The 12162-nt window shown below is 41.6% G+C and overlaps 1 protein-coding gene across 1 annotated transcript in view; it reads left to right on the top strand.

Annotated features, from left to right (window-relative positions):
- The first annotated feature begins 668 nt into the window (after positions 1–668).
- Positions 669–12162, top strand: part of CALN1 (calneuron 1) — a 159718-nt gene continuing 148224 nt past the window's right edge. The window contains exon 1 of the mRNA XM_050929685.1: positions 669–866. Within this exon, the coding sequence (XP_050785642.1) occupies positions 787–866 (80 nt within the window). The 5' untranslated portion in view covers positions 669–786. The remainder of the gene's footprint in view (positions 867–12162) is intronic.

Here is a 12162-nt window from a genome sequence, read left to right as displayed (position 1 = left end):
GAGAAATGCCTGATGAGCATGAGAATCTCAAGAATGGAGTTTACAGGGGTAAAACAGTAGTATAGGATATGGGTGATGGAGGCCCACTTGCTAACAGGCCTGTGGGAAGTTAGGTGGAATTACAAGGAGAGAGCTTTTCTGGAAATCTGTGTGGAAATCATGGGTGCATCAGAAGTAAATATAAGTTTAATGAGCTCACACACTATTCTGTGCTGGACACTGAGGGCTCACTGTCAACACAATGATATTGGTGGCTACTTTAACAGCTTTTCCTGTCCATTCCTCATTTGATCTTGCATAAAGTATAAGATATTGCAGATAGTGAGAGCTGTTCACATTGTTTTACTTTCTTATGTACAGCAATTAATGTCTTTGCAAAAAGCCAAGCATAAGAGCTGCAAAGAAGTGTTGCCTATGAAATTTTAAACACCCCAGATTGCACAGACTCATTCGGTTGATTCAGTTGATCTTTACCATGCCTAGTATTCTAATGACCATTACGTTATTTGTTTATGTGAAACCTTTAACATTAAAAACATATTTTAGGAGGAAGTTCTTTGATTCCTAATGGCTTTATTTAAAGAGGTTGGTAGAAAAATATCTATAATTAATGTCTGTATATATCTACTTTCTCCCTCCTCCTTTGAGGCTGAGAAGCCATTTAACGTCCTGCTCCGATACTGAATTCTCATTACCAGTGGCTGTTAAATTCCTTCCACCAAGTCCATTGCATTTAATCTTTCCCATCAGAATTGTAGTGGATCCCAGAGTTGAAAGGCACAACAGATGTGTGTGAAGTTTGGGCTTTCGGGGATGCTTTGCAGCATGGTGGCGTCAGGAGTCATTTTTCTCAACATGGATTTGAGGTACTGACTCAGCATCTCCAGGGAATCAGCTTGTGACCCTAGGCACCTCTGTGTTCACACCCTGCACACTACTGGAATAACATTTGTACAAAGCATGCCTGTGAGAGATCCTGTGAAAGCTAATAACACGCTGCTTATTCATAGTGTACGATGCATGTGTTAACCATATATGTGCAGTTATGATTTCTCTCTGTGTGATGTTACTAGAACATGTTTAAGACCAGACTGCCTAGCCTACAGGGGCGGCTCCAGGCCCCAGCACGCCAAGCGCATGCTTGGGGAGGCATGCCGCGGGGGGCGCTCTGCCGGTCGCTGGGAGGGCGGCAGGCGGCTCCGGTGGACCTCTGCGGCACATCTGCAGGAGGTCCACCAGAGCCGCGGGACCGGCGACCGGCAGAGCCCCCTCTGCTAGCCTAGATAAAGGTGATGAATAGGTCTGGCCAAGACACAGGAATGTGGATTTACCTTGGTTTACAGATTAGTACTAAACAAAGTCATCGAGCTAAACTGGTTTTTTTTTTAACTCATGAACTCAAGAGACAGAGAATTAATGTTGCTCCTGCACCCCAGAGACACAAGAAACTGAATCCGGAGGAGGCCTTTCTGACTTGTAAGACAGACATCCCTTAGGGATGTAAGGAACAGAGAGAGACTCCATCTTTATCCTTCTCCTTAGGAGACAAAGAGACCAAGTGATCTGGTCTCTGTGATGGATCCTGGCCAGTTGAGGAGACGGAGGTGTGTGTGGGAGAGAGAGAATTCATCTTGAACAAAGACTGTATCTTGCTAGATTAAGTTTTAGACTTTTAGGTGCATATTTTCCTTTTATTTGCTTGTAACCATCTCTACCTTTCTCTCTTTTACTTTGCATTACATAATCCACAATTCCTTTGTTAATAAACTTGTTTTGCTTTCATTATAAATCATTGGTGCAGGGTAAGTTCGGGAAAGTGCATGCTTGTAGAAAGCTAACAGGTTGGAGTGTTTTACTGGCTCTGAAAAGGAAGCAAATTGACACTTTCTCTCTGAGGGTCCAGTGAGAGGTACTGGTCCCTGCACTAGGATGATTTTGGGGCAGATTTCGGGCTGGAAGGGTCCCAAGGTCAGCCTGCAAGAAGTAAACAATTTGGGCAAAGCTAGGGTGAAGCTTGTGGGCTGCTGGTGAAGCTCTGGTTTAAAGCTGCACAGCCACAAGAGAGCCAAGGTTACAAGGCAGATGGTGATTGAACTTCTTGCTGGATCTTTAGGACGCATCCTGCAGAGGCATGTAGGCTAGGCTCATCACTTGCTGAAAGAGAGCTGCTGCTGTTGGTTCACCCCTGAGTCCAATGCATGCCTCATTCCTTGATTAAAATGTGCAAATCCCTAAGTGATAACATTCAGGTCTAATTTGGAATCGATTTTATGACATTCTCAGAGCCCAGTCTTACGGTGAGTTTTCAAAGCTGTGGACCAGCTTATTTAAGCAGCACTTTATTTAATGCAGCAAGAAAATAATGGAGGAAAAAATAAAATTGAGGAGACAGATTAGCTAGAAAACAAGAGTGGTTCTTTTATAATTTAAACAAGAACAAATAAAAAATCCATGATCATGGAAGGAGTCAGATATCACTCCAGAGTTCTGTTTTTCCTCCAACAATTTGGCAAATTTCACTAGTTCTGGAAAGCTCACTTTTTGCAATTCAGAGTAACAACAATTTTTGATTATTCTCTCCATATTTTTCAAGTTATTTAGACACCAACACCCCTGGAAATCTGGGTTAAGTCACTTTTGAAAATGGGACTTCTGAGCCTGAGTTACTTTTGAAAATTTTACCCAGGATCTATAAAAAGTGGGCTAAGATTTTTCTGTACAAAAATTCTGGGAAGAGGGTGAATTTGAATTGATTTATGCCCTCTACTGATATTCTGTTCAGAGCAGGATGGGACCTCCACCTGCTCACGCTTGGCTTTTTTTTTAATGTTTCTCAGTCAGACCTTTGTTGGGCTTCTAAACAATGGGATGTGCCTTGAAGATGAGAGTTTATGCAAGCCCAAATATGCATTGTAGGAAACATTTCAGAGTCCCAAACCTCTCTCCCTCAAATTAGTTTATTTCATCTGCTAGGACATAGACATTTTTAAATTAAAATCTAGAAGCATTCCAATCCCTAGTAATGTTTCTGCATTCTCAAGTAAATGCACCAAGGGATAAATTTGATGGTGGCATTGAATCATGGTATGAGCCAGGGGAATTTCACACAGATGTTTAATAAAGCAGTGTTTACCTGGAATAGCATCACCTTGATTTTGATGGACACTTGAATTTAATGAGAGCTCTCTGAAGAAACACAGCCCCCATCTGGCACTCCTAGAATGGTTGCAAATGGACTAGTGCCAGCAAATCCTGCTTTAGTTCAAGGATGCTGCTGCTCTGGATAGGCTGCAAAACTGCTATAGACCACAGACCTACCAACGTGAACAGCTGTAAGCTGATGAGTTCACCTATAGACACTGACATGCTTGTTCTTCTGAATTCCCATGGCTTGGGTCTCTATGGCGTAATAAGCCAGAGCAGCAGTATACCAGGTGTGAATGTTTATTACACAGTGCTTTCCCCTCTACAATTCCAATCATTTGTTAGGAAAACAGATAATAAGCATCTTCTCCTTTTTTGAAAACTAGCTTTAAAAATGAGTGTTACGTTCATGGCTGATAGGCACAACCCTAGAATCCGATTCTCTCTCTTGGTGCACGGAATTACAGGTGCTGTAAGGGCAGTCTGATTTCCCCTTTACTGTCTCACCAACGTTCCTATCTAGGGATGAGAGGATAGCTCTGTCTCAGTGGCCCATCCAGGCCTTGATTCTCATGGGAGGTTTTGTACCATGGGAGCATGTCCACTAAGAGCTGGGCTGAACACCCTCTCCCCAACTCATTACACATCTGGTAGTGTTACATGCTGCTCAGAGTGTATTTTGTGTCCTCTACTGTGCCAGATCCATGGAGGATATGGGTCTCGTACAATCCCCAGGTAGAGAGTTTGCTTCTGTAGCTCGAGCTGTGGAGACTTATGATTTTAGCTTTGGAGGCCCTTGGTTCAGGTCCCTGGTGTCTGCCAAGCAGAGAGCTGTAACCAGCCTCATACCAAAAGGGGAGAAGATAACACATACTGACCGCTGTGTTACATATACTGAGCCAGGCTGTCAAGCAGAGAAGCTGTAACAGACTGGTGTGCTCTGTAGATTGGGCATAAATGTATAGCAAGTCTCTGAAAAGCTATCAGTTAGTCACTACTGACCTAGGTTGGATTCTGGCAGGTGACATGGTGATACACCGATCTAGGCCTCCCAACATAGAGCAATGAACTATCTGGTTGCTCAGCAAGTTTTATTCTGAAGGTAAAGTGATGTCTTCTATGACCTTGTAGAATGGTCAGCAGTGTTTCTAAAGAATACTCTTCCAAACCAAACCCACCAGATACATTGATCAACATTTCTTTCTTCTATATTTTGCTCTCATTGTGAGATCCTGACTGTTTGACTCCAGGTATTTGGAAATACTGAGCTCAGTGAGCAAGTTTTTCAGTTTCAGGAGTGACTGTTGATTTTGGGTCCTTGACATGAAACACCATTATGGGGGCCTGCTTTCCAGAGTGCTCAACACTTTCTGAAATCCAGGCTGCTTTAAGTTGCTAACATTTTAGGAACCCAAAATCATGAGTGACTTAAGAAAATCTTGCCTTACATGTGCAAACCTTTCTGGGATTTCTCAATTGTAAAATCTTCTGGAGTAACACATATCTACATGCAATGGTGACTGTTGCTCCTTAAAAACCAAAGAAGATGAGAGAGATGAATATTAATATGAATCCTGCAGGAAAACAAGGAACTGAGATTTTGGCAGTGACTAGTTATACATTTTGAAGATGCAGAGAATGACTATCTGAGGATGGTTGAACTGGTTTAGTGAGACTTGAAAATTCCCCTGGACGCTCATCAGAACTCCAGCCAAACCTATTCTCATGGTCAACAAAGCTTATTGAGGAGCAAATTCTGCTCCTGCCCTCATCGCCTCCTCAAGAGGATCCTGCCTGCAGTGGAACTGATGTGGGGCTGGTACAGCCAGGTTTTGGATAGTTCACATATGATAGTTTACATAGCCCAGTATACTCTAGGGCCCAGCTCATGCCATATCCCCATGTAGCTGGGAGACAGAGGATGAGGCAAGGCCACGGCCAGCTACTCATGGAGCAAGGGTGTAACTGTAAAAGTAGAGCTGCAGTAGCATCCCTGAAGCAGCTGTTACCCCTCACTGGTCTGAGGCATGGGGAAAGTTTTTCTCCTCCCTTCATGAAGCCTACTGTGGCAAGGGTAGCTTCTTGGACTTGGTGGATGGGGAGGAATTGGCCCTCAGCAATTCTTCCTCTCCTTTCCAATTTTTGAACATCTCTGGCCTTGTGGGTTCCAACAAGGGTTCAGAAAGGTAGCACCAAAGTACCATGAGTGAGGATGGTTTGTAACGGACACAAGAATTTCTTAGCTTTCCACGAGAGAGCCTCTCCAGCCTAACTGCAGAGCTGAGAAGTCCAGATAATTGAGATAAGCATCTAATTGTGTGTATGTTTGTGTTTGTGTGTACCAAACCCAAACCTCAAGCCTTTCTTGAGACCTAGGCCTTTCACCCCTCGCTACTTTGAAAGCAGCACTTAACATCTTGTTTTTATTTAAAATCTCCCTGGAAATAGCGTATGTCCCATAGCGTTCTACTCTTGAATGTCAGTTTTCCATAAATAGCTATGCAAGGTGGAAATGAAATTTAAAAAGCTACTTGGGACACCCAATTTCCTTTTGTCACTAGTTCATTTTCATTCTCTCTTGAATTATTTGTAAGTCAATCTAAATTTATTTACCATTTTCAATCTCAAATTCAATCTTCTACATGCCTGATCATAAAACCAAATCCTTTGGCATTTGCTATTTGCCACAGTTAAACTCTCCTCTTTTTATCCCTGATTTTGTGTCATCAGCAAATTGTTCAAGTTTGTGCTGCAGTCATTTTGTCTGTCTAGATCATTTGCTGTCAGTGGAATGAAAAGCAGCGGTAAGCTAGAGTTAAGCAATGACTTCTGCTTTAAAACATTCCTCTGTGTGTGTGTCACCAGCACTGCGATCACTTATCGCGTCATATAAGAGCCTCCTGCAGATATAAAAAAATGTGCTCAGATCACATGGATGTCCTTTGTCCTTGTGAATGTGGATCAATTGTTAGGACTCACTTAATGTCACTATATCTCACTTAATCATTTTCCTGCCTCAGGCCCTGGTGCACCTCAGTCCCTCCTATTCTCTCCTGGGACACATAATAGTCTTGCCTGCTTTGAGGTGTAATTCTTTTGTCTAATTTTGGTTGTTGGGTTCTGTCACTGGGTCCTGGGTGGTGTTGGTGGCCTGTGAGATACAGGAAGTCAGGCTAAATGTTCTGGTCCCTTGTGACCTTAAACTCTATGACTTTCTGCCTCCATTTAAGCAGATGTTTCAGGGAAGTTGAAGAGGAAGGTTTCCATCATCCCCAAACAGATACCCTTGAATGACCACCAAAGTCTAGATGGAAGCCAGGGAAGAGTTACTGTCATGCTGTGGTACTCTAGTGATAGGAATTGGGTGTAACTAGCTAGAGTAGACTTCTATAAAAATCCAAAGCCTAGAGTTAGGGTGACTGTGTCCTCCTCCAAGGAAAAGAAACGTTGTAATGATGCATGACAGTTAGAGATGAAAAGTCTGAATTTGAACAACACTAAACTCCCTGAACATGGGAAAGTTCAGATCCAGATATGTTGGCCCAAGCCTATTTCTGTTTCTACAATACGTCATTTATTGTATCAGTTGTTATTTATTTGTACTGCAGCTATGCCTATGGGCCCCCGTAGAGATTAGGGCTCTGTTCTGCAAGATGCTGTACAAACACATAGGAAAAAGATGAACGCTACCCCAATAAATGTACAGTCTAAGTAGGATTGTAATGCATCTGACTTAGCACAGAGCCAAAACTCCATAAAGATACGAAGGAGTGACTTGCTGATGAAGGTCCCACCTTTTGAATGAAATGTGAAACTGAAGAGAGGAAAGAGTTCAAGGGGTTTACAGTCTTGAACCAAATATGACAGATATTACTTATACATGCTTACTGCACTACTGGAAGGCACTGAGATTGTACTGTGATGAGGGAGGTATAACAGCCTATGTAGAACAGACTCAAACAGAAATGAGAAAATGCAAAACCTGATGGTTTCGCTTCCTGTTCTGAACTGTCGTTTAGCATTCATAGTTAAACAGCTGCTGCTGTTCACCCCACAGGTGGCTGTATTCTATTAGTGAGAGAAAAGGTATCTATATACTTTATATGTTCTTATAACTAGGCCTAGTCCAACTCCCATTGAAATCCAAATGTTTTTATTTTTGCACATTAAAGGGAGCAGAAGTTTGTAAAGCACTTTCGGAGCTATTAGGATGAAAGATATTCTAATGCTGTATAGGTTCAAAGAGTCACATTGGTAACTGGTTCAACTGTAATGAAATCAAGGGAGTTGCATCAGTGATGAATCTGGCCTAAGATCGCAATCATGTGGATTGTGCTCCCCTAACTTATCCTCTTCCATGATTTCTTTTTATTATGTGCATCCAGGTACAGGTCTGTCATTTCCTCAGCTAGTTTTGCTCATGTTATCCTTTTTATTCTAGTTCTTCCTGGTCTATAAGATAATTTTTCCATGATGTACTTTAAAGCTCAAAGAAAACCCCCAGTGTGTCATGCAGCAGGCCCTAAATGGATAAACCTCACTCTTACTTCTATGGACGCCTTCCAGCTTATTGCTTTGAAAGCCAATATCAGATGATAGTATTTTTTCTTCTGAGTTCATGTTTTGACTTATTACTTCAATTATTTTGTCTTTCTCTACAATTTACTTTCATATTTTATCCTATAATAGGCTCGCTGTTCCCACAGATCTTTTAATCTCTTATGATGATAATAAAAAAAACAGCTTGGCGCTGCCTGCATGCATCTGATCGTTTCCTTTGCATTCCTAATAACAGAATTACACGTGATCACAGAGCACGTTTTGACATCTTTTTCTTTTACCTACCAAAGAAGAATTATCAGTATTATCTCCATCATTTGCAATGATACAGCAACAGGGTAATAGAATCTCTCAGTGCCGGATAACTGGACTATTCACAAGTTGATGTGGGTTCTGCTTTACAATCCAAGAATCCTCTGTGTAGCAATAGATTACCTCCTAAAGGTTCTGAAAAGATGAATATACAGAAGTACCCCAAACTTAACACTGTTTGTGTTTAAAATACTATTATTATTAGGATTGTGTTAATGTTATGGTTTGATTATTGTAGTATTATCTATTCGTATTATGGCTGAGCCTAGAGGCTCCAATTTGAGATCAAGGCCCTGTTGTGGTAGGCACTGTACAAACACAAAGCAAGAGAGTCCCTGCCCCAAAGAGCTTACAATCTAAATAGACAAGACATGCAGAGAATTGGAAAAAGAAGTAGGCTTATCCCCGTTTTATAGAAGGGGAAATGAGGTCCTGGGAGTTTAAATGTCTTGCTCAGGGTCACATAGGAAATTTGTGAGTGAGCCAGGAACTCAGGTCTCCTGAGTAACAATGCCTTAACCACATCATCCTTCCTTTCTAATAAGATTTACAAACATTAGCTATTTCATCTTCATTCTGAGGTAGGTAAATATTGCCACACCCAGTCTGTGGGTGAGGAAATAGAGGCAGACATGTTGCATGAGCTTCCCAAGGCCTTGGAGGTAGGGCTGTGTGAATAATGGATTGCTTGATTCACTGACAATTCTGTGGGGAAAAAAAATGGCGCAAAGAGAAAATGAATTTTTGGACAATCAAAAAAAGTAAAAAGAAAAAAGTTTCAGGTCAAACAGAATGTTTTATATTTTTTAAATAAATGTGAAGGAATTTTGTAAATGAAAAGTGGTTTTGAAATTAAACATTAAAATGTTTTGGTGTCAGTGAATTTTTTACTGAAAAATGTTTTGACTGAAAAATTTGCCCAGATGTATTTGGAGGGATGTAGGGTTGACACTGCAGTTGGAACATGAAATTTCTTATTCTATTATGTGCTTAAACCATCTTATCCAAACCTTTTGGGTCTGCAGAAAAGTAGGCTGGAAGTTATTTAGCTGCAAGCTATTTGTGGCAGGGGACTGTCTTTTTGTTGTGTGTTTGTACAGTGCTGAGCACAGTGGATCCTGGTCAATGATTGGATTTCCTGGGTGCTGTTGCAATACAAATAATAATAATTAAATTATAAATGTGCTGAGATTTCCTTTCAGCTGGGCAGGATATGCCAAAATAATGCCTTGTCTCATGAAGTGTCAACATTTCTAAGCATGGAAGCACAAATAAAAGTACTAAAAAAGAATAAACCAAATCTTTGTCTCTAAATACCTTAAAAAATCTGGCTCTTAGGAGCCTAAATCCCATTGAAAGCCTATGGGAATTAGGCTCCTAAGTGTCTAATTCTTTTCTTTTTTTTTTTTTTAGAAAATGGGACTCCTAAGTCACTTATGCACTTTTGTAAATGTTACCCTTTTCCACTACCTGTATTATTTTTGTTTTTCTAGGTCTTTTTTACTGTACGAAGCCCTTTTCAATTTTCCTTTCTTTTCATTTTAGGTGCTAATTATTTTTCTCACAGCAACGAGTGCTTCGGTGCTCTGCAAAACCAAGTCACTCCTCCTGTGCACTTCCCTTCAACCAAATATTTATATTAGTATTTGCTACTTGGTTTCTGTCTCCCACATACCTAATTAGTAGTACACTAAAAAGTCACTTTTACATATCTTTCTCTTTTGGGCTTCATAGCTAATTCATGAAAGCCCATTTTGATTGTGACTATTTCTCTCCAGAGAGTAGAACTCTTCTCAGTTTCTATTCAGTATAGCAATCATATCCTTTATGAGGCTAGTTCTGTCTTCTAATTGTAGAAGCTCTTTTGGTAATTATCCGTATCACACCTGGATTGAGGAAGACTCAGTGAATAGTTCCTATGTGTCTTCACTTCAGCAGGTGAGGGAAGAGGATTTCTAAGCCTGAACATTGTTGACCCTTGGTGAATAGGGGCCGCAGGGGTGCTCGGGATGGAGGCAGCGCACGGAGGCACAGCCCCGTTCCGCCTTGCCTCGGGCCGCAGGGAGGGACCGGCAGCTACTGGAGCGAGCAGGCAGACGCTGCTATGCTGTGCTGCCTGGGGGCGGAGTTGGAGCCAAGGGAGAGACCTGGCCCCAAAACTGCTGGAGCCCTGTGGGCCACATTGGGGAGGCGCGTGGGCCGCAGATGGCCCACACGCCAGGAGTTTGAGACCCCTGATTTAAATAATGGAAATTTGTGATGTTGTAGCTAATGTTTATAGATTCATAGATTCTAGGACGGGAAGGGACCTCGAGAGGTCATCGAGTCCAGTCCCCTGCCCTTATGGCAGGACCAAATACTGTCTAGACCATCCCTGATAGACATTTATCTAACCTACTCTTAAATATCTCCAGAGATGGAGATTCCACAACCTCCCTAGGCAATTTATTCCAGTGTTTAACTACCCTGACAGATAGGAATTTTTTCCTAATGTCCAACCTAAATCTCCCTTGCTGCAGTTTTAAGCCCATTGTTTCTTGTTCTATCATTAGTGGCTAAGGTGAACAAGTTTTCTCCCTCCTCCTGAGGACACCCTTTTAGATACCTGAAAACTGCTATCATGTCCCCTCTCAGTCTTCTCTTTTCCAAACTGAATAAACCCAATTCTTTCAGCCTTCCTTCATAGGTCATGTTCTCAAGACCTTTAATCATTCTTGTTGCTTTTCTCTGGACCCTCTCCAATTTCTCCACATCTTTCTGGAAATGCGGTGCCTAGAACTGGACACAATACTCCAGTTGAGGCCTAACCAGCGTGGAGTAGAGCGGAAGAATGACTTCTCATGTCTTGTTTACAACACACCTGTTAATGCATCCTAGAATCACGTTTGCTTTTTTTGCAACAGTATCACGCTGTTGACTCATATTAAGCTTGTGGTCCACTATGACCCCTAGATCTCTTCCTGCCATACTCCTTCCTAGACAGTCTCTTCCCATTCTGTATGTGTGAAACTGATTGTTCCTTCCTAAGTGGAGCACTTTGCATTTGTCTTTATTGAACTTCATCCAGTTTACCTCAGACCATTTCTCCAATTTGTCCAGATCATTTTGAATTTTGACCCTGTCCTCCAAAGCAGTTGCAGTCCCTCCCAGTTTGGTATCGTCTGCAAACTTAATAAGTGTACTTTCTTTGCCAACATCTAAGTCGTTGATGAAGATATTGAACAGATCCGGTCCCAAAACAGAGCCCTGCGGAACCCCACTCGTTATACCTTTCCAGCAGGTTTGGGAGCCATTAATAACTACTCTCTAAGTACGGTTATCCAGCCAGTTATGCACCCACCTTATAGTAGCCCCATCTAAATTGTATTAGCCTAGTTTATCGATAAGGATATCATGCGAGACCATGTCAAATGCCTTACTAAAGTCTAGGTATATCACATCCACCGCTTCTCCCTTATCCACAAGGCTCGTTATCCTATCAAAGAAAGCTATCGGATTAGTTTGACACGATTTGTTCTTTACAAATCTATGCTGGCTATTCCCTATCACCTTACCACCTTCCAAGTGTTTGCGGATGATTTCTTTAATTACTTGCTCCATTATCTTCCCTGGCGCACAAGTTAAACTAACTGGTCTGTAGTTTCCTGGGTTGTTTTTATTTCCCTTTTTATAGATGGGCACTATATTTGCCCTTTTCCAGTCTTCTGGAATCTCTCCCGTCTCCCATGACTTTCCAAAGTCACCTCCTCCCTTTTTCCCCTGTCTATCCTTCCTGAGCAAACTATACCCATCCACACCAACATTCCAATCATGTGTGTTATCCCACCAAGTTTCAGTGATGCCAACAATGTCATAGTTGTATTTATTTATTAGCACTTCCAGTTCTTCCTGCTTATTACCCATGCTTCTCGCATTTGTATATAGGCATCTAAGATACTGGTTTGATCTTGCCTTCCAGTTTTGCCCTAACTCTCCTCCTCAGATACCTCCTCTATTAACTCCTTGAGTATTCGAGGATGCATTTCATCAGGCCCTGGTGACTTGCAGGCATCTAACTTTTCTAAGTGATTTTTAACTTGCTCTTTTTTTAATTTTGTCTTCTAAATTTTGTCTTCCCATAAGCATTCACTATGTTAGACATTCCTT

Source organism: Gopherus flavomarginatus, chromosome 19 (genome assembly GCF_025201925.1).
Source record: "Gopherus flavomarginatus isolate rGopFla2 chromosome 19, rGopFla2.mat.asm, whole genome shotgun sequence".
Classification (NCBI taxonomy): Eukaryota; Metazoa; Chordata; order Testudines; family Testudinidae; genus Gopherus; species Gopherus flavomarginatus.
The sequence above is the reverse complement of the archived record's forward strand: the minus strand, read 5'-3'. Positions and strand labels throughout refer to the sequence as shown.